Source organism: Pangasianodon hypophthalmus, chromosome 3 (genome assembly GCF_027358585.1).
Source record: "Pangasianodon hypophthalmus isolate fPanHyp1 chromosome 3, fPanHyp1.pri, whole genome shotgun sequence".
NCBI lineage: Eukaryota > Metazoa > Chordata > Actinopteri > Siluriformes > Pangasiidae > Pangasianodon > Pangasianodon hypophthalmus.
Window position 1 is genome coordinate 9,147,765 of NC_069712.1, and position 22,988 is coordinate 9,170,752.

Genomic DNA, 22,988 nt, shown 5'->3' on the forward strand with positions numbered 1-22,988 from the left:
GTATAAACATTTAATTTATGTTTGCTTTACAGCATTTCTTTGCATGTGACTTTTGCACAGTACTGTATATAGTTCTATGAGTGTTCCTGAACTGAAAAACCGATATGGCTAAAGGTTTGGGGACACGTGACCATCACACCCATATGTGGTTCTTCCCCAAACTGTTGCCACAAATTGGAAGCACACAATTGTACAGGATGTTTATGTATGCTGTAACATTACAATTTCCTTTCACTGGAATTAAGAGGCCCAAACCTGTTCCACCATGACAATGCCCCTGTGCACAAAGTGAGTTCCATGAAGACATGGTTTTCCAAGGTTGGAGTGGAAAAACTTGAGTCTCCTGCACAGAACCCTGACCTCAACACCACTGAACACTTTTGGGATAAACTGGAACGCCGACTGCAGCCCAGGTCATCAGTGCCTGACCTCACTAATGCTCTTGTGGCTGAATGATCACAAATCCCCACAGCCATGCTCCAAAATCTAGTGGAAAGCCTTCCCAGAAGAGTGGAGCTTATTATAACAGCAAAGGGGGGATGACGTCTGGAGTGGGATGTTCAAAAAGCACATATGGGTGTGATGGTCAAGTGTCCACAAACTTTTGGCCATATAGGGTAAGTTTCTTTTTTAAGTATCTCAATCATAAGAAAAGTTTAAAATTAGCATTTTAAATTCCTCCAACAGTGAAAAGGAAATAATGAGGAAATAATCCCTGATTACTATATTAAGTCCTGTTGGCTAAATTTAAATTGTTGTAAAGATTTTACAGCTTTGTCCGCAGTTAGTGTGTAAGCACTCTTCTCAGTTTTGATGACTGTGACGGCACAGAAGCATCACAGACATAGCTTATAGCTGATTAGAAAACTGTATTGATTAGGCTTCTGTTTCACTATGGCACATATCTTGTCCAGTATTTATCCTGATTAAAGCATGAAATTCACTTTGTGAGGAAATCACAAATAGCTATCAAGGCGTTAGGCATCTTTACGCAAACTGATTTTACTGCTGCCTCAGACAGCCAATTAACCTACATAAAAATCTTTCCACATCATTTTGGTAAAATATAATTTCTTATGCTGCATTCAAGGTGAAGTTGCAATTTGTAATTCCCTGCCTGCAAGCAGTAAAAGCCACTGAAAACACCCCTCAACTAGAAATTTCAATCACTTGATACACTGGGAAGTACTGATTTGATCCTGAGTATCAGTATTAGCCTTGATATTGCCCTGAAACCAAAATGGGTATTGAATCAGAGCATATTGTCAAACCCACTGATAGATTTTATGCCAAAGATTTTGCATGTGAACATAATATTATTTTAAGCCATGTTGTTTCATGTAACTTAGCAGCAAAAACTTGCAGAGCGCTTGGGGATGTGTGTATTATTCAGTGCTCAGAGCTCTTCTATCATACTGAAAAGAGGATCGATAAATCAAATATTTGAGAATTACACCTGGAGGAGAAAATAAATTGCATAGATGATCAACTTAGTGCAAATATAGCTCTTCAGCCAAGTTTGGTATCCAGTTTTGCTTCTCAGGTTACTTGGCACCAATCATGATGTAAACATACTGCCAGGATCCTCACACGCCAAAATGAAATCCTTTGGGAAGATTTTGGGTCAGGAGGGATGCAAGCTAATGAAATGTAAATTGGACCACTTAATAATACAATTTGCACATTTTAATGAACAGTATGAGTACATATTTGCAATCAGAAGTAGGTTACATGGTTAAATGGTTACAACTACAGTTCGAGACTTTTTTAGCAGCTTTCTTCATTACTGTTGCTAACAGTATGTCACACAGTGTCAGAAACAGGCTCAGGCAAGTCTGTCAGAGATGATTTCAGCATTTAGTTCTCTCACAGTGCTAATTAGTGCACATAAATTTCAATCACTTTAACAAAATGACTTGTTACATGTATTAACCTTATAGCTCTGAAATTAAAAACTAAAAAGGCAAAAAGGAAACGTAAAGGTATTTTGTTGCCTATTTAGGGGAATTTATGATATTTGAAACACACATGCTTTCAGACATTTTAGACAAAACTGTGCTCCAAGTACCTCAACACCCCTCAGGATGTCTTTAATAACATGAGCTATTAAATAGTCTCAGTATGATCTGTTGATTGCTACAGTACAGATATGGTTTGTGCTTTTGGTCAACAGATGATGAACTTTAACTTGAACTTTTTGAACTTCAGACTTTAATAATTTAAGCAGTGGTTTATTACAGGGCATTAATGCAATCTATAATACCTTTTCTAACACGCACAATTCTTTGTGAAAATCTTTAGTATTTTTACAAGATTATTAACTTTTCCAGACTTTCTGTTTAGTGTTCTTGTACTCTAGTGTTTTTGAAAAGTCATTAATAATCAAAAGAGAAAATATGAAATTTGATACACATTAGGGAAGCTGCATATATGCAAAAAATTTAAAGAGCCTAAATTAAATTTAGAGCCTCAATATCAGATTCTATATTACATTTTCTGAATATCCATATTTTCCAGGTTTGCAAATGTGTACCTTTAAATATTTTCATACTTTCCCAGACTTTCTCGACTTGCAATAGAGCCCTGTGATGTTTTCCCCCCTCCTCCTTTTTACCTTTTTTTAAAATAACTGTAATAACACATATGAAAGGACATGTATTATAAGAGATTTTATTATACTATGCAGCAAATATTAGTCTTCCAACATGAACAATAAAACATACTTGCACATGGTTTGTACAGTGTGAGTATGAAGTGTTTTTAACAAAAATATAAAAAGACGAGAAAAAAAAAAAAACCACTGGTAAAGAACCAGTGGAGAACCCACACAAATGTAATGTCCATCATGCACAACCTGGTCCACATACATTTGGGATTTTAGACAAAACACTAACTGATGAGTAAGTCAATCATGTCACAGTAACTGATTACCAATTCCAACAAGGATTCTGCATTTTGACAAGCAACCTGTGGGCAAATCAAATCTGGGTTACTTTATTACTCCAACCACAACTTCATACTCTGGAGAGAGAGATAGAGAGATTTAACTGAAGACTGGTGAGGTGTCTTCTCACGCACATTACTATACTCCAGCTCCACTTCGTTTGGACGTCTGTAATATGTGCGTAATGTGCGTTTCCTGTCCCCTCTCCAGTCCACCCCAGGCCGCACTTTGTTGCTCTTTGAGAGTCCTTGTAGGTCTATCCAGTGCCAGCGGCTGCTTTCCTCATCATCTCCTCGTCCTGTACGGACAGCTCAGTGAGTTTACGGCCCAGCCTCTCGTGCAAGTCAAGGTACTTGGCCACGCAGCGATCCAGACACACTGCTTCGCCTTTTGACAATTCTGCTTCCTTGTAGTGAGGAGGAACACACTTCCTGTGACATGCGTTGGTCATTCTGCAGGAGGAAGAAAATAGAGACATTTGAGCACACGTTCTCATGATAAAACCTACTAACATTCCACTTCTTGAGTTTATAAATTAACTCTAATGCTAACATTCACATCATTCCCCGGAGACAGAGTTGAGAGAACCCGGCTCCGAGTGTCTGAGACACTAGCAAAACCTGCTTTATGTGCTTTATGTCAAAAAAGTATTTAACTGAGGGCCATATTTTTACTCATTCAAAAACACCAATACAGTGTCAACTCATTACAACCCTGCCATCATATGATATCTCAAATACACATTAGCTGCAGAGCAAAATAAATGTTTACCTAGGACATGAATTATGGCATTATTACTGTGTAAACAGTGGTGTCCCAGCAACCAAAACCTAAGGTCTGTTGGTAACTAATAAAAATGAGTAATATCAGGCAGTGTGTAATGCACACCGTGTGCAGTGTGTCAATGTACATCTCAATATCACAGAAAATATTCATTTCTATATCAGTGATTAAAGGCTCTGAGCTACTGATTAGAAGGTTATGAGTAGCCAAGTAGCCCCTGTAGCCACTGGACCCTTATCCCTCTCCGCTCCAAAGACACCATATCATGGCTGACCCTGTGCTCTGACTCGAGCTTCCTAAAAAGCTAAAAAATGTGAAAGGAATTTCACTGTATTGTACTTGTACCACATGTGACAATAAAGGCTATGTTCTTAAAAATACATTTCTTTTCACTGTCTATCTGCAACATTTATCTTATCTGAAATAACCTAGTAAATTGTTTGAGTGTCGTCAGAACAGCACATAGAAGTCCTGTGAAAAAATGAAGAAATTAAGGAAAAATGACAACTGGTACAAAAATACGAACATATATACACACACACATACATATATCTCCAATCAGCTGTTTGTTTCTGTATGTAACAATGGAGTGTTACAAAAGTACCAATGATGCCTACAATTCTGATAGAAAACTGTGCTGTGAGGTAATTTTTGAGGTATATTGATAAGAACAAGTTAGAGTTGTATTCAGATTCTGCAAATTAAGTCCAAAGGTTACATCAGTGTTTACACTGAGAAAGTTACACATATTCAGAGTTGGTTTATTGGTGAATTATTCAGATTTATTAAAATTAGCCACACGTAGTTCACGTGACAGATTCTTCAAGTAGAGACAGGGTTTTTCAATAACATCTTGACCATTGCCTTTTAAACACAAGCATTTGCCTTTAAACTCAAAAAAAAAAAAAAAATTCAGAGGATATGAAATGCGATAGGATAGGAAGTTGTGGTTTTTTTTCTTTGCTGTCAAATGTAATATAATATTAAAAATATGCTAACATGATGATATATGACTGACAAGATGGCAAGCACTCAAAAGTCTAGTGGCAAAAATTACTATTTCAATACTTGAACGACATCTTCATGATAGTATTTAACTAGATGAAGTAATTGGTATGCAAGAGTCCAAGCAGCAAACTTCAATGTACCAAGTACTGTGTACCTTCAATGTACCAACTCTACACAATATAGGTCCTGATCCTGCAAGACCACATTTGATGAGTTTCATATGACTGCTCCATGTCTACAGGCAGTCCCTGATTTATTTACTGCTATCGAGTGTAATGAATGTTGATTAGCTGCTCTTTGGCTGAGATTCCCACTTGAACTAAATGAGTCTATAATTAGGCTTGCCACACTAATGTGTTGCTCACGGTTGCTCATTTCTTCCTTGTATCCTTACTGTTTTCAAGCACATTATTGTAAGAACAAGCGAAATTAATGCCAACTTCAATAAAAATACTGTTAATGAATGTTTCAGTTCTGCATCCCAAAACAGAGTAACTGCTTCAGGTTCTGTGGTTGGAAGGTTCAGAAATAAAAAGCTCTAAATTCCCCAATAAATAAATAAGCCGGTAAATATTTGAATTGTTGGATTCTGTTCAGAAAACTAACCTGTCATACAACCAAAAAGAAATCAGGGATTTTATTTCTTAAATATTTCAAAGGTGTATTTGGCTGCCAAACGTTTGACAAACTCTGCTCTGTGAAATCCCTTTACATTTAGCTCACAGTGCTAGCCCAGTGTTTCTCTACTATGCTCCTGGCACAACATTACCTGCACATTTTGGTATTTTCCCCTCTTACTTTCACAATTTAAACTACTTCAGGCTTGATAATTAATTGATTAGTTGAATCAGGTGAGTTCGGAGCAGGGCACAGACCAAAATGAATGAGGATTGAGAAACACTCATTTCTGGTAGCGTATTAATATACGGCTATTTTAGTATTTTTAAACATTGCTATACAGTTAGAGCAGGGGTGTCCAATCTTATCCACAAAGCGCCAGTGTGGGTGCAGGTTTTCATTCCAATACAGCAAGAGCCACACCTGATTCCACCTGATCAATCAGCTGATCTTGGCTTTCAACAGACTCAGGTGTGGCTTCTGCTTGTTTGGAATGAAAACTTACACCCACACCGGCCCTTCCCAGGTAAGAACGGACACTCCCAAGTTAGACTGTGATGGACTGATGTCCCAGCCACATGCCCAGTGTTCCCAGGAATAGGGACCAGACCCCCACAACCATGACAAAACTGTAGATAAATGAATTCTTCACCATGTAGTTGAGTTTGCATTTTGTTACTCTATTATTTATTTATTTATTTATTAAAATCAAGTCATGCTTGTCTTTTTTTTTTTTCTTTTTCATATTGTACTAACCTTCCCAACAGGCATTTTAGACTGATGGTATTTTTAATCCCTGATCTGGTGAACTAGTATGAGGACAGGTTTTTGATAAATAATGCAAAGCACTTCTGCAAGTTGCTCGTAATAAGGCTGACTGCTAAATGCTGTGAGTGAGTGAGTGAGCGAGCGAGTGAATCAATAAATGATCGGTCAGAAAGCACACTTACAGAGATGAAATATAAACCTGAATCATGTAGGACCAGGGTGTCAGACTCAGGCCACACAGTTCAGAGATTCGTGTCTTCTTTTCTAACACCAAATTTACACTGTGATTGTCTCAGTCATTAGCTGGTGAATGAAGTCAGGTGTGTTAAAGGAGGCAGAATTTTAAAGTGCATGTGAGCACTGTGGCCTTCCAGCACTGGAGTACACTCCTGATGTAGGTGTACAGTGTACATGGGGGTCTGTCTCCTGAAGTAACCTTGAACACTGCTTTTGCATTCCTGGTGTGACTTTTGTGCTGCAGACTGTAATACTGCCACTAGAAACTAAATCAGAAAGAGATTACATCTGTGTATTTACTGTATATTCTGAAGTCATCTCATACTGTCTTGTGTTTAGACTTTATGTAGTCCTGTGAAACCACATTACATCCCAATCTATACAAGTTATACTGAGGAAATGGCAATAAAACCTACTGAAAGTTGCTTAAAGGTTTGCTTGAGGACACAAAAGCCATTGCCTTCGGAAATTACACACAAACAAAACATTCTGCATATTACTGTCTTTTTAGAGACTACACAGCTTATTACGGTAAAGTGAGAGGCAGCAGCATGGCGCTTGTTTGAATTAGTTATAAATGTCATGGACTCCAGGAGAGGCGTTAGCCAGCTAGCATGTTCAGAATATTTTCAAATATAGCAATAAATCATTTTAGATATGATGGCAATGTTTAACGCATTAAAACAGATAAACCAGATAATTCGTTTTAACGTGAAAACAGTTACAAACTGAAGGACTTTTATACAGAGCTTCCATTAGCATGCTAGCAGATATAAACGTTACCGGTTGTACATGTCTGCCATCATTTCCACCTCGAGCTCAGCCGCCAGTTGCTGCGCTTTCATGGGGTCCATCTTGGATTTTCAGCCCGTTTAAAACCCCACCGAGCTCCGACGAAATGCACTAAACTGACAGCAACGTTTAACCTTCAGTCAAAGGAGAGCGGCACAAGCGCACGTGGGGGTTTGTCGCTACCTGACCAGCGTCCTCTGACCAAGTTGGACTGCGCATGCGTGAGATTCTGCGCCTGCGCAATGCAAACAGGTTGTCATAGGCGAGGCTTTTTATTACACTCCATACATCATGTACAATGACTAGCTTTTACACCACATAGCCTGTGTACTTCACTGTAGTACAATATGGCGATTTCAAAGCTTTTTGCATGTCCCTTGGTAAATAAGGATGACCTGTAAGACAATACACTATATGGCCAAAAGTATGTGGACACTTGACCATCACACCTACAGCACATGAGCCTGTTGGACATCCCATTCCAAATCCATGGGAATTAATATGGAGTTGGCCCTCTCTTTGTGGCTATAACAGCCTCCACTCTTCTGGTGAGGCTTTCTACAAGATTCTGGAGTGTGTCTGTTGGGATATATGCCCATTCAGTCAAAAGAGCATTAGTGAGGTCAAGCACTGATGTTGGACAAGAAGGCCTGGGTCACAATCGATGTATCAGTTCATCACAAAGGTGTTCAGTGAGGTTCAGTTCAGGGGTCTGTGCAGGCCACTGGAGCTTCTTTACACCAAACCTGTCGAACCTTGTCTTTATGGACCTTGCTTTGTGCATAGGGGCATAGTCGTGCTGGAACAGGAAAGGGCCTTCCCCAACCTGGTGCCACAAATTTGGAAGCATACAATTGTCTAAAATGTCTCTGTATGCTGTAGCATTAACATTAACATATCCCTTCACTGGAACTAAGATGCCTAGCCCAAACCCTGAAAAACAGTCCAAGATCATTATCGCTCCTCCACCAAACTTTACTGTTGGCACTATGCCCTCTGGCAGGTAGCATTCTTCTGGCATCTGCCAAAGCCAGATTCGCCCATCAGACTGCCAGATAGTGAAGCGTGATTGATCACGCCAGAGAACACATGTACCACTGCTTCAGAGTCCAGTGGCGGTGTACTTTACATCACCCCAGCTGACGCTTGCTTTGCGCATAGTGATCTAGTCATAGGCATGTGTGCAGCTGCTCGGCCATGGAAACCCATTTCATGAAGCTCCTGATGCACAGTTCTTGTGCTGATGTTGCTTCCAGAGGCAGTTTGGAACTCTGTAGTGAGTAATGCAACAGAGGATAGGCGAGTTTTACGCATATTTACTGCAGCCTGCTCTGAGTTTGCATGGTTCTACTGTGTCATGGCTGAGCTGTTGCTGCTTCTAGATGCTTCCATTTTACAATAATAGCACTTACAGTTGACTGGGGCAGATTTTGCAGGACAGAAATTTCACAAACTGACTTGTGGCAAAGGCGGCATCCCATAACTGAAGTCACTGGGCTCTTCAGTAAGATCCATTAAGAGCCAGACTGCCTGGCTATGTGCTTGATTTTATGCATATGTTGCAATGGATGTGGCTGAAGCCCCTGAACGTAATAATTAGGAGTGGTGTCCACATACAAATATGGTGTCATAACATAATTGTACTTTTTTTAGAGAGTGTTTTAGAGAGTGTTGTTCATTTATCATGGTACTGCCTGTTTGTAATACTTGGCAAAACCTTTGTGCCTTTATCATTGATATTGATGAGCCTTTTAGTTTATGATTTTTTTAGTCTTCTAAAAGCCCATGAAGATATGTACTACATGCACTCTTATATTGCAAAGCTTATAGTAATTATAGTAATAATGACTAACTTTCATATCCATAAATGTACTTTTTATGTTACTTTTTTATTTTAAAGTTAAAACACATTACCTAGTCATAATTCTGCCCAGGGCTGGATGCAGGCAGGTGCCACCCTGTGACTTCCATAGTGTAAGGTCTCCATAATATAATATATTCAATAAATTCATCTTTAGTAACTGCTTTATCCTGGTCAGGATCAAGGTGGATCCTGAGCCTATCCTGGTAACTCTGGGCACAAGGTAGGAGATTTTCCCCAGCAGATGGGACGCCATTCCATCGCAGGACACCAGTCCATCGCAGGGCACCACTCACACACATTGACACACTCATTCACACCTAGGGGTGTAGCTAGACCAATGTATCTTAGCCAAACAACCTACCCAGAACTATGACAGAAATATTTTTCCAGAGACTGTAGGCTTTACTTAATGACCTAACCAAGAGACAAACAAAAATAATGTACAGTTATTGGTGTTTTTGTTAACGCAGGAGAAAAATATACACAAATGAATTGATCCAACTAAAACTGTCAACACCTATCTGCATAAATTAAGTTTTTAAATACACATACATAATCTTAAAATAATAATATACCTGAAAAATAAACAGAAATTTACCAGTGTTAAACTTTTTGTTACACTGATTTCATCATTTGGGAAAAGACTTTGATGCCTGCAAAGTGCAAGAAGAGTTCAATTTGATTCCTCTCCAGTCACATCAACCTCTTCTTCTTCCTCCTCCCCCTCCTCCTCCTCATTCAATTCATCCTCCTCTTCCAGAATAGTGTTGCACTGAGTACCAACTATAGTGCATGGCTCAAGAGGAGAGTCAGAGATGTCATCCACAACAAGCTCCTCTTCAGCACTGCTGCAGTCCTCTGCTGATTCAGTGTTCACATCAGGCAGAAACACTGCTGATGAACCTAAGGTATCGATTGAGGCGCTGCTGAGATCAGGCTCCTCTCCACGTCGAATAGAGGATGCTTCAGGATTCAGAACTTCTGAAGTCATCTCAACTGTAGCTGTTAAAAAAAAACAATAAATAAATAATCAAATAAATAAATAACAACAACAATAATAACATTTTTAATTTGGATAACCAAAAACATGATTTCTAAATAATTAAGTGAAATTTTGCAATCTTGTTCAAAAGTTGTATAGGACTCTGACTTGTAAGCTAAACTATCCTGTAAATCAATAGATTAAGATGGTCAGTGGTAACTGAAAGTCAAAAACAGAACAAATGCTATGCATATAAGTAATGTAGTGAGGAAACCCACACCAGTGTGTCATAATGTATTAATACTACATGTAATGTTATGCAAATAAAATTATGCATTAGTTAATATTCTCTTAATGAAGCATCTCTTCATTTACATTCAGAAACATTTTTCTATTAGAATAGGTTTGTTTACATTAGTCTGTTAATATAATGGTCCATTAATGCTTAGCAAGAGCATTGTTAACAGATCACGTACATGCTGTGGGACGAGAGCCAGCAGTATCGAACAAAGGTTTGGTCAAAACAGGAAGCAATTTATTTTCCTCATCTTAGATAAAATATAAAGCGTTCCTATAAAGATTAAAAATAGCAAACACACACACATCCAACCAGAGTCTCATTCCTCAAACCTGATGTCAAGAGTTAGGCATTGTGCTTGTTTAGCAAAACTTTACTTGAAGTTACTAGGTAGTATTCATAAAATTAAAAGTCAAGAACTCTTGTAACTAACCGAGAGGCAATTCCACTAAAGATATTCCATAAAAGCAGTTATGTTACAAGTGAAGTGACGTGTGTAGCCAAGTATGGTGACCCATACTCGGAATTTGTGCTCTGCATTTAACCCATCCAAGTGCGCACACGCACACCGTGAACACACACCCAGAGCAGTGGGCAGCCTTTTTTTGCTGCGGAGCCCGGGGAGCATTTGGGGGTTCGGTGCCTTGCTCAAGGGTCTCACCTCAGTCGTGGTATTGAGGGTGGGAGAGAGCGCTGGTCATTCATTCCCCCCACCTACAATCCCTGCTGGACCTGAGACTCGAACCCACGACCTTCGGGTTATACTACAACATTATACTACAAGATGCATACAGCATCCTGGGTAAAGCTTAACCTTAAGGAGTATGTCTGTGTCACAGCTGTAATAGTAGAACTATAACTTAGTAAATGCTAGTAAATGCAATCCATATTGTACATGCATGTAATGTTAAGAAATAGTGTGCTGTCACAGGAAAATAGTCCATGACAGGGTGGTGTGATGTAGCCTGACAAGAAGCACAGTTACTGTTACCACCCTGAAGTTGATTATTTACCAAGAACAGCCCATCTTGAAGTATTTTATACTTCTTGAACCAAAGAAATTTGCCAACAATTATAATTTTTTAGAAACCTATCAATTTTATAGTTTGAAAAACTGTACATTTATAGGTACATTTAATGTTTTCAAAGTTAGTTCCTGTTATCTCTCACATTATAGCAGCTATAAACAGTTGTTCCTTTACCAGCCTCTCTTTTTTTTCTTCTCTTGTGGAAAAAAAATGCATCCTGTCATTTTACAGAGAAACCAGAAAGCCCTCCGTTCATATTGGAAAATTTAACGTATTACCTCTGACTGTTATATAGTACTGACTCCTTCCAAAAATGCTGAGTAAATCTCCTCATAGAAAAACAATTACTCACTTTAAAAAAAAAAAAATCTGGGTATGTGGAGTGTCCACCATGTTAATCTCTGTGTACACTGTTACTATAGAAGCGATATCATGTTAAGGCAGTGTGTGTTAATAATCAGAACTAAGCATTAAGCAGTGCTGTGGTGTAAAACACTGACAATGTCCAGGTTGAATAATATGTGGTCAGAAACAGAAATTATCATAGCATAGACTACAAACTGTCTATATACCATGATAGTGTAATACAAACTCTCAGCTCGCCACACCCAGAGAGCTTATTATAGATATGACGAGAAAGACACAATTTGAACTTTCACATAATGTACATTTAAAATATAAGAAACTCAATGTTACCTTCATCTGGTGGCATGACTTCAACTTCAGTCCTTAGAACCTGCTGTCCATTTAATTCTTCCTCATGAGCAAGAGCTTCTCCATCATTATCCATCTCAACAGACATTTGGCTTTCCTCTACATCAATATCAACAACATCAGCCCCTGTAGCAACCACTTCATCTCCACGACCTGTAGCAAGCTGAGTGCTCTCATCCATCACATCCACCTCAACATCACTTATCCCAGCTTCATATTCATTCATTCTGCTGATTTCTACACGTTCTGGTTTCCTTACTGTTTTCTCATTTTCTTTCTCCTTTTTCCAAACTTCTTGTCCTTCCATATTACCAATTTGAGTGCTCCCAGTCCCTTCGAGATGCAACTCTTTGGTCTTGATTAATTTTATCTCTGTTGGCTCATTAGAAACTGGAACTTCACAAAGACTTTCTGTAATTTGTTCATCTGTTTTTGGTTTCTCCATCATGTTTTCAGGTCTAAACGGATGGAGTAATGTTGTAGTTGATTCCTGCTGCGAGTTATTTTCCATCCCAAAATTATTGTTAAAATCCCTTGCTGGTGGGATTGTACACAAATGAAAAGCAGCATTCAGATCAACAGAATCATGAATGGATATACCAGTATTCGCATTAGTATCAGCTTCTCTTAGAAAGTTTCCATTCACCAAACATCCATTTACATTTATGGATGAATTTTCATCTTGTTCACTGTCATCTCTGTTTTCTGAATCCACTTTATTATCTTTAGATTTGTCTAAAACTTCATCAGGTTTATCAGTTCCTCGTACACCTCTCTCTACCTCACATTCTTCAGTTGTATCCTTCTTTTCCTGTTTATTGTTGTCCTTCGTTAACTTGGTACTCATGTGATCAGGCTCTGGAGGTTCTCTGAGCTTCTTACACATGAGACTTGAAGGTAGACTAGTCCTGATTTTTCTATCAGTTGTCTGCAAAATTGATCTTAGTTGATGATTAATAGGTGGAAAATGCTGAGTAACAGTGGTGCCTACACTGAAAATAGACTGATGGAAAATCTTATCACAAAAACTTGCTTTCTTAGAGAGACTAGCAGAACTTTTGAGCTGTTTGTTTTCTTCTCTGTTCAGGTTCACATCCGGAATAACTTTCTCAGGCTCTATGGGTTTTTCCATTTCTGGTTCTGGTATTTTATTCTTTTCACATTCATTGATTAAATCCTTTACTTTAGTAGTGGTTTGTGCAAGGCCTAAAGGATGTTCTACTTTAAGCGGGCTCCCACTCACATGTCTTGGTACACACTCCTTGCTCATTTGTGTTAACTGTATGTCGTGATGGCTGGAAGAAGACAAAGCGTTAAGGACTGCAGGTGTACTGTTAAGTTTACTTATTTCGCTTAAGTCTTCCATCAGTGTTTTATCGCATGATCTTTTTTGAAGGGGCCTCCCACGTCCACGTTTTGCCACCAACGAGGCAGGTTGTTTTGCATCCCGATCATCTTTTTGGCATGCCTCTTGACGTTTACACTTGAAAGACTGACTTATCTGACAGAGTGCCACATTCTCCTGAGATTTCAGATCTACTGACACTGTTTTCCTTGCCTTGGCTGCCTTCAGGCAATTCATTTTCTCAGAGGGTACAGAGTTACTAATGTCTTGTGTGTTGTCAATGTGTCTTATATTCTTTATCTTCTCACTGCAGGGATTTACCACCTTCACTGTTTGTGTATCGACTCCATTTGGGTAACCAGCCATCTTAGCTTTTTTTCTATAAGGCTCATTAACAGTTTCAACACTGTGACTTGCTGTAGATATTCCTCTGACTACTGATTCATTCATCTGTCTGTCCAGTATGTTGTCTTCTGTCCCCTTTAACAGGTCATTCTCAAAATCTGTCATTTTTGTCTTTTTCTCTTCTGATTTACACTCACTGGCCTCGCCATTGTGATCTCTATTTGATCTTAAAGGGCATGAGTTCTTCCCTACCACTGAGCACTGTAACTCATTTACATGTAGAGAAGTACATGATGGATTCTGTTGGTTAGTTTTGCCAGGAAGTGCTTGTGGTTGAATTGGAGAAGATGTGTATCTCAATGCGGGTTGGTGGTTGACATGTGATGCAGAAAGGCATGAAGAAAATTCCAGTGGTCTTAAAGGATCTTGGGCAGACATACCAGTTGTTTCGCCTGCTTCTAATGTAAGAGGTGAAAGACATCTTGGGAGTCTCATCTCGCTGAAATCTGCCCAATTATCAGTCATCAGATGTTGGGCTTGACCAACATCTGATGACTGCCAGGCTGACACCTGATCTGTTACATGAAGCTGCTCTGGACACTGTTTTCCTACTGGTGTGGGATCAGCCTGTGCTGCATTACTTGTAGCTGTTCTTGAGATTTGAGTTTGTATATCACTCTCTTCACTGGCTTCACTCACAGTCTGCTTCCCTGACTGTACATAAGTATCTGCCCCACAAAAAAAATTATTAAATACAGTCTTCAACTCAACTACATTTTGATGCTCATGACCTTCAGTACCAAAAGTAAGTCTGGATGGCACAATGTCTGTTACGGGGCATGACGGTGTAAATGATGAATCAATATTTTTCTTCTGTGTCATGCATGGGGAGGTATAGGAGAGCAATGCTGGGTAACTTGCCACTGATGCAACATTCTTTAGATCCCATTTTCTGCAACTAGATAGGTCCTCAGACCCTGCAATAGGAAGCATAGTCATAGTTGAGCATTAAGACAGGCATATTAAGTGAGTGAAGTGAAGTGAAGTGTGGCCAAGTATGGTGACCCATACTAGGAATTTGTGCTCTGCATTTAACCCATCCAAGTGCACACACACAGTAGTGATCACACACACACCGTGAACACACACTCGGAGCAGTGGGCAGCCTTTTTTGCTGCGGCGCCCGGGGAGCAGTTGGGGGTTCGGTGCCTTGCTCAAGGGTCAGTTGTGGTATTGAGGGTGGAAGAGAGCGCTGGTCATTCACTCCCCCCACCTACAATCCCTGCCGGACCCGAGACTCGAACCCACAACCTTCAGGTTCACCTTCGGGTTGCAAGTCCGACTCTCTATCCATTAGGCCACGACTGCCCCCCATTAAGCTCCCTAGACAAAAAATAGTCAAACCCACCAATAGCAGAGTGTTACTGGTGAGTGTGAATAGATTGTGCACCTGGATAAATGTACTCTACATGGCCAAAATTATGCGGACACCTGAGCATCACACCAATATGCAGGTCATCCCCAAACTGTTGCCACAAAGTTGGTAGCACACAATTGTCTTGAATGTTGTAGTATTTGAGATTTCCCCTTTCTGGAACTTGGCCCAAACCTGTTAGAGCATGACAATGCCAAGGTCCATACAGACATAGATTACCAAGGTTGGAGTGGAAGAACTCGAGTGTCCTGCACAGAACCCTGACCTCAACCCCGCTGAACACCTTTGGGATGAACTGGAACACTGGCAGCCCAGGCCTCCTCACCTGACATCAGGGCCTGATCTCACCAATGCTTTAATGGCTGAATTAGAAAACAAAACCCCACAACCCTGCTCCAAAATCTAGTGGAAAGCCTTCCCAGGAGAGTGAAGGTTATTATAACAGCAAAGGGGGAATCAATCTGGAATGGGAATTTCAACAAGCACATATGGGTGTGATGGTCAGGTGTCTAGCAACTTTTAGCCATACAGTGTAAGTCTATTAGGTACAGGAATGTTGCTGAGGATTTTTAACATTGTGTTCACTTACTGGCCAGTTTATTAGACACTCGTACCATGTTGGGACCCTTTATAGGTCTACCAATAAAGGCTAGATACTTTCAGGGACTGTTGGCTGTATACATTTGGAGACTGTTTCTCAACTCAGCAGTGACATTGTGCTGTTTAAAACCCCCAGCAATGTCGATGTGCCTGATACGCTCATTGCAGCATCACTATCATATGTCTCACAGTGAGTAGATACAAAGCAGGTGTTCCTAATAAATTGGTAATATCTATGCTGAGCATTACAGTCCCACTGAGGAGTATGTTTGAAATATGTGCCGGTTACACATGATTGATCTTAAATTTATATTTATCACTACACCTTTCTTGTGTCATGTGTTTTTTTTTCTTAACAAATTTCAAAGTTCAATTAAACAGGTGAACCAGTGATAATTTCATGACATTAAAACATGCAGATAGTGTACCATAATGTCAGGAGTGATTTTAGTTGAAATTTTTCAATGTTGTGCCACTAAGTTTTGTACCTGCTTCTCTTTCTTCAGAAGTGCCTGATGTTGTCCCAGATCCCATAGCTCCTAGATTATGGCCAAGCAAACAAAGATATGAAGCTGGTGAATTAGCTACAGCTGCACACTTCTCCAATTTATGATCCAGGTGTGCATGCATGCTGTTGTCCCCCTCCACTGTGACCGAGGGCAAGCTGTTTAAACCCACTGTGACCATCTCTAACAGCTTTGCAATATGTTCATCAGACTCTTCGGGCTGTGACAATCCCGGTAATAGAGGTGGCATTTGTAAAGGCGTGGAGAGAGGAACAGGATCAGGGATATGGAGATGAAAGTACTCTGAAGGGGGCCTGGTTGGTGTGGCAGGAAGAGGCGTGGTCAGCTCTGAGGGAGGTGTGAGCGTGACAGTTTCAAGATTCTGACAAGTCAATGAGTGAGACGGGCTCAGCTGGACTTCTACAGAGCGCTTATGGGTCTGTTTGAGAGCAGCGTCACCACAGATTCCAGGAGAAACAGGATAGAAGCAAATGTGAAGAAAAAGTAGAAAACATATGACTGGGTAGAACCCTCTGAACATAAAATTGAAAATGATAATGTTGCTTCAGAATCCACATGAAGTTATTTGACAGTAAACTACAGACAATTTATTTACTGAATCTGACCCACAATGTAAAGAGCTGTTACCTCAGCAAGACTGTGCGTCATTGGTGGGTCATCAGAGGATCCACAAGGTTTTGATCCATCAACTGTACTCTCCTCTTCGACGCTAACAATCTCCCACAATGCCCCACTCCTCTGCCTCTTCAGTTTAATCTTCAGTGAGATCTGTGTGCCTCCCTGCTGTACAACTGCAGAGTTAAAAAAGAATCTTTCCTCCTACTTCCTTTTGCTTTCTCCAAAAATTCTGACTGCGTCTTTTTAACATCACAAAATGTAACTAGTTCTGATCATCTTTTTTTCAATTTACTTACCTTCTTTGAAATTTTTGCTCTTTTCTTTTCCTTTTGAGTTTGCTTAGGTTTGGCCTGCACTCTAACCAACGCTTCAGCGCTGTTTGACGGAGAGTGAGCAACAATCTCATCTATCCAGGCAAGACCAGCATCTGGAGAAATGCTGTTATATTCGCTAGGAACATCAGTTAATTCCTCAGGCAGGTCTATAGACACCTCTGGCTCTGACGCAATACACGTGTCTGCAAAGTCAGCTTCAGTGCTCTCTGTCTGAGTGCCTGAATGAGAAAAACTCTGTTTCTCTGACAGGATCTGTATGCTTGCATCTTTCTTTCTCCCTCCTGTCTCTTCTGTCTGCAGTCCAATCTCTCTCCAACTTGCAGTTTTATTCTGGTGCCTGTTCACCTGCTTTTGCTTCCCTACCATAAAGTTCCTGAAGCCCAGCTTGTAGGCAATGTTAATCACTTCCTGCTGTTCATCCAAGCTCTCTCCCTCTATCTCACCTGAGTACATGAACCCAACCAGCTTCAGGAGAGCATGAGCGCCTACTGCCTCCAGCTGTACTAGTCTACTCTGGCCCACTGGAAGTGAAGGAGCATTGGCAAAGGCTCTACAAAAAACTGGGCTGAGGGCAGACAACACACAGCTATGTGCAGGAATAGAGACACCTAGGAAAGTAGAACAAATACCCATTAATAGAAATGGCTACAATAGATATGAAGTTTACTGTCTCTGTAAATAGACAAAGACAAATGCAGCAAAATAAAGCAATAAGCCACAAAAGGGCATGTGTTACAGTTATTTTATTAAAGGCAAAGGCCACAACATGAAGTGGATTACTTAAAACCAGCTTTTTTACACAGCAACAAAACAATATGATCAAATCCAGTGTTCAATAAATAGTTTAATTTATTATAAATAATATTCTCTAGAAATATTTTTTCCACCACACAATGAAGTCTAAGCAACATATCAGGCAAAGATTAGAGTATTCCATTTCCAGAACAATGACTTAAATGTAATGGTTTTATTGGTTTAAAACCTGGCACATTAATACAAAAGGATCATTCCATGTCAATTCAGATACAGTTGCTGCTGCATGCCTGGCAATGTGCTACCAACACTGTAGCATGCTTCCGTGTACAGCCACTGAGCATGCAGTACTTCATGTCAGAACTTTCCATTAAATTAAATCATTTTATAACTTGCTTGCCAGTCAAACAGTTTACCTTATATGTGTATAGTTGAATAAGCAAAAAAAAAAAAAAAAAAAAGCTCATATTTGGATAAATTTAAACATGAGGACAACAAGGAAGGACCTTGTAATTTGGATCATAACACGACCATATCCTAAACATATTTCACATAATTTTTCATGATTCTACCAATGAGTCAACATCACCATCTGGCATGCTGCAATTTTGTCAATATCTTAAATTCTATTCTATCAGACCTCGGAATTTTGAAACAAAGCCAAGGAAAATGTAGTGGTTTAAGCGCAAACTGAGACTTTTAGCATCTGTGTCTATTAAATTGTGGTCTATAAGCCCCTAATATCACTGGGAAATTTTGCACTTTGTCCTATTTTGAGGAACCCATAAGAAAAAACAGGCCCTCTGTAGTGACTTCTGAGCATTTAGACAGATAGAAAACAAGTTTGTCTGCCAAATTTCATGTGGCCTGGAATAATATCTCTGGAGATATTAAATCCTAACCATGACTTCCCAGATAAGACATTTTTTAATTAGAAAATATTATGTTTTTCAGGGCAGTGAAAAAATGTGATGTTACAATTCAGCCAAAATACTTTACAGACTTTGGTTTTAGGTCACAAGCAATAAGTTAAAAAAAAAGAGAATGAACTAAATCTGAGACATGCAGCAACAATCCTATCAGAATTGACAAGGAATGACCCAAAATTCAATTATGTGAGCAGTCACAGGTGTGCATATATCGAAGACTTTACAACAGCTTCAAAAAGGTTTTAGTTCAGGTTTTTGAAACTATCCTAAAGTGCACTTAAGTGATCATGTTTATGGTCTACCATTTGTAAAATATTCTTGTGCAGGTCCTACATGATCATGAACTGCAAATGTATCACTCTAGGGCTGTTAAATGCCTTGCAAACAGCGTTAGATATTATTACCTTAAATTTTGTAGTATTGAAATGAATTGAATAATTCAGTTATTTTATACAGCCACAGACAGATTGAACATCAGTAGTAGCAATACACCTTGATTTTTGCAAGGTTCTGCGAAAAACTGACTGCTTGAGACTTTGGGTTTTATAAATAAGCTTAAGCTGGTATTTAATTCCTTCCCTTCTTCTGTCACAGTTCCCTTCCATCTCACCCTCTGTCTGCAGAAGTGTATCACAGTGAACGCTGCATTGCTGCTGTTTCTGCAGTTCACAAAGGAGATGCAGGGCAAAGCCAGGCTGCTTGTACATCCACATCATAAGAACTACACAAAAAAAGACAAATGAATGTCAAAACTTGCATGATCAGGCATGTCATATTTAATTCCCCAAGCTTTTAATGCAATGCATCATCCGAAGCAGAGGCTTCACATGTTCTACAGCCAAAATATGCACTATCAAATATTACTGCAATAGGAGTTGCTAGTACATGCCAAGGTTATATAAACATCATGTCAAAAATGTATCTATGAACCTGAAGTCATGAAGGCTGTTACTAATATCACAATGAAGTTAAAGTGAAGACTTTTTGCTTCAGAGCAACGTAATAAATCTTTCTATTCAAAGAGATCACAGAAAACTGACCTAAACTTGAATACTGCTTAGATATCTTGTGTGCTCTTCACAAAGCTAAATCAGTCATTATACCACATGTACTCTAACCTCAAAGCAGTAGCAGAAAACCCGCTTAATAACTAGATAAAAACTAAACAGGTAGTGAAACAACTTCTAACTAAACCTGTGATTAACTTCTGATTAAAATACTGACCTGGCATTAATGCTGATTGTACACCATTATGGATTTGTCCATTTAAAAACGTAAACAGGAACAAGGTTAGTCTTGATATTAATCCTACTGATACTTTTTTTCTTCTTGTCTGTGTGAAAACTATTATAAAAAACTTGTAAAATGAATTAATGTCAACTTAATAAATCTCTAACTGAAATTCAAATGTGACCTATGGTAATAATTAAAGTAAATCTAGGTTCAGTATAAACACAAAATAGAAAAGTTGGATACAAGTGGATTAAAAGATAAAAGCCTTAATTATTAATTGAATAAATACATATTTAGCAGTCTGAGTTACTACATAAAATTATGACTGTATGATTGATTTGATTTACCTTGATAACAGATGAAATGTTTTTGTTTCCTGCCTTCATTCAGAAAGATGTAACAGGTTCATTTTACAGGCGGTCGGTAATAGTCATTATTCACTAACTAGGCATCTAAATCCTACAGTATTTTTGGCCTACTAGTTAGTTAATAACCCAGCAAGTGATTTAGTTACGTTACCCTTATTTCTTTCCTTTCTTGTGTAGTTTTAAGTAGTAAATTTCGCATGGTATGGACCTGAGCTACAAACACGCGCTGACGTCATCAGCGCCATTGATGGCTACGTGCGAAATTGTATACTAGCGTACTACAGAGTGCACATCACACTCCGCCACCTATAGTAACTATACAGCATACTAGCTTACTACGGAGTGCGCGACACACTCCGCCACCTATAGTAACTATACAGCATACTAGCTTACTACGGAGTGCGCGACACACTCCGCCACCTATAGTAACTATACAGCATACTAGCTTACTACGGAGTGCGCGACACACTCCGCCACCTATAGTAACTATACAGCATACTAGCTTACTACGGAGTGCGCGACACACTCCGCCATCTATAGTAACTATACAGCATACTAGCTTACTACGGAGTGCGCGACACACTCAGACATCTATAGTAACTATACAGCATACTAGCTTACTACGGAGTGCGCGACACACTCCGCCACCTATAGTAACTATACAGCATACTAGCTTACTACGGAGTGCGCGACACACTCCGCCACCTATAGTAACTATACAGCATACTAGCGTACTACGGAGTGCACATCACACTCAGACATCTATAGTAACTATACAGCATACTAGCGTACTACGGAGTGCGCGACACACTCCAAAACCTATAGTAACTATACAGCATACTAGCGTACTACGGAGTGCACATCACACTCAGACATCTATAGTAACTATACAGCATACTAGCGTACTACGGAGTGCGCGACACACTCCGCCATCTATAGTAACTATACAGCATACTAGCGTACTACGGAGTGCGCGACACACTCCGCCATCTATAGTAACTATACAGCATACTAGCGTACTACGGAGTGCGCGACACACTCAGACATCTATAGTAACTATACAGCATACTAGCGTACTACGGAGTGCGCGACACACTCCGCCATCTATAGTAACTATACAGCATACTAGCTTACTACGGAGTGCGCGACACACTCCGCCATCTATAGTAACTATACAGCATACTAGCGTACTACGGAGTGCGCGACACACTCCGCCATCTATAGTAACTATACAGCATACTAGCTTACTACGGAGTGCGCGACACACTCAGACATCTATAGTAACTATACAGCATACTAGCGTACTACGGAGTGCGCGACACACTCCGCCACCTATAGTAACTACACAGCATACTAGCGTACTACGGAGTGCGCGACACACTCCGCCACCTATAGTAACTATACAGCATACTAGCGTACTACGGAGTGCGCGACACACTCCGCCACCTATAGTAACTACACAGCATACTAGCGTACTACGGAGTGCGCGACACACTCCAAAACCTATAGTAACTATACAGCATACTAGCTTACTACGGAGTGCGCGACACACTCCAAAACCTATAGTAACTATACAGCATACTAGCGTACTACGGAGTGCGCGACACACTCCGCCATCTATAGTAACTATACAGCATACTAGCGTACTACGGAGTGCGCGACACACTCCGCCATCTATAGTAACTATACAGCATACTAGCGTACTACGGAGTGCGCGACACACTCCGCCATCTATAGTAACTATACAGCATACTAGCGTACTACGGAGTGCGCGACACACTCCGCCACCTATAGTAACTATACAGCATACTAGCTTACTACGGAGTGCGCGACACACTCCAAAACCTATAGTAACTATACAGCATACTAGCTTACTACGGAGTGCGCGCCACACTCCGCCACCTATAGTAACTATACAGCATACTAGCTTACTACGGAGTGCGCGACACACTCCGCCATCTATAGTAACTATACAGCATACTAGCGTACTACGGAGTGCGCGACACTTTTATAAATATACCTGCTTTGTTTTATCACATCTTTGTCACATGAACCACTAGAACACAGTGGGTGCTAATTTGAAAAAATAAAATTGAAAAATCAAGACTGTCATTTCCTTTCCAAGGACACAATAAAATGGCTGCAGATTTAACAGAATTATTAATGGTTACATAAGTGGACCCTTGATCAGGACCCTTAACCCTCTCTGCTCCAGGGGCCATGTCACAGCTGACCCTGTGCTCTGACCCCAACTTCATAACAAGCTGAAATATAAGGAAGATTAATTTAGCCCAACACACATTTGTTACACCAAATGTCTAAACCTTAGTATTCAAAGCTCCAGGAATAGGTCACACTCAACATTTCTCAAAATTTTAAAAACCTCAGGCAGTTATCATGTTCCCTGTGATGAACTGCTGTCCATTCCAGCATGTACTTCTGCCTCACACCCAGTGTTCTGAGG

At 39.9% G+C, this 22,988-nt stretch overlaps 2 protein-coding genes across 2 annotated transcripts; both read right to left on the reverse strand.

Moving 5' to 3' along the window:
* Nucleotides 1-2,654: 2,654 nt before the first annotated feature.
* Nucleotides 2,655-7,398, reverse strand: timm10 (translocase of inner mitochondrial membrane 10 homolog (yeast)). The gene is made up of 2 exons (XM_026935305.3): nucleotides 7,142-7,398; nucleotides 2,655-3,396 (listed from the first exon to the last, which is right to left on the reverse strand). The coding sequence occupies exons 1-2, from the start codon at nucleotides 7,210-7,212 to the stop codon at nucleotides 3,201-3,203; spliced, it is 267 nt and encodes an 88-aa protein (XP_026791106.1). The 5' UTR covers nucleotides 7,213-7,398; the 3' UTR covers nucleotides 2,655-3,200.
* Nucleotides 7,399-9,084: 1,686 nt separating this feature from the next.
* LOC113539142 (uncharacterized) lies at nucleotides 9,085-20,981 on the reverse strand. The gene is made up of 7 exons (XM_026934706.3): nucleotides 20,504-20,981; nucleotides 19,534-19,644; nucleotides 17,203-17,849; nucleotides 16,916-17,071; nucleotides 16,250-16,706; nucleotides 12,019-14,703; nucleotides 9,085-10,016 (listed from the first exon to the last, which is right to left on the reverse strand). The coding sequence occupies exons 2-7, from the start codon at nucleotides 19,637-19,639 to the stop codon at nucleotides 9,688-9,690; spliced, it is 4,380 nt and encodes a 1,459-aa protein (XP_026790507.3). The 5' UTR covers nucleotides 19,640-19,644; nucleotides 20,504-20,981; the 3' UTR covers nucleotides 9,085-9,687.
* Nucleotides 20,982-22,988: the final 2,007 nt, after the last annotated feature.

Coding starts and splice junctions, on each gene's coding strand:
- timm10 (XM_026935305.3), bottom strand. CDS start 7,212: ATGGACCCCATGAAAGCGCAGCAACTGGCGGCTGAGCTCGAGGTGGAA. Junction 3,397..7,141: donor ATGGCAGACATGTACAACCG/GTAACGTTTATA, acceptor TTCCTCCTGCAG/AATGACCAACGCATGTCACA.
- LOC113539142 (XM_026934706.3), bottom strand. CDS start 19,639: ATGATGTGGATGTACAAGCAGCCTGGCTTTGCCCTGCATCTCCTTTGT. Junction 17,850..19,533: donor TACACTTCTGCAGACAGAGG/GTGAGATGGAAG, acceptor CTACTTTCCTAG/GTGTCTCTATTCCTGCACAT. Junction 14,704..16,249: donor TTCTGAAGAAAGAGAAGCAG/GTACAAAACTTA, acceptor TTCCTATTGCAG/GGTCTGAGGACCTATCTAGT.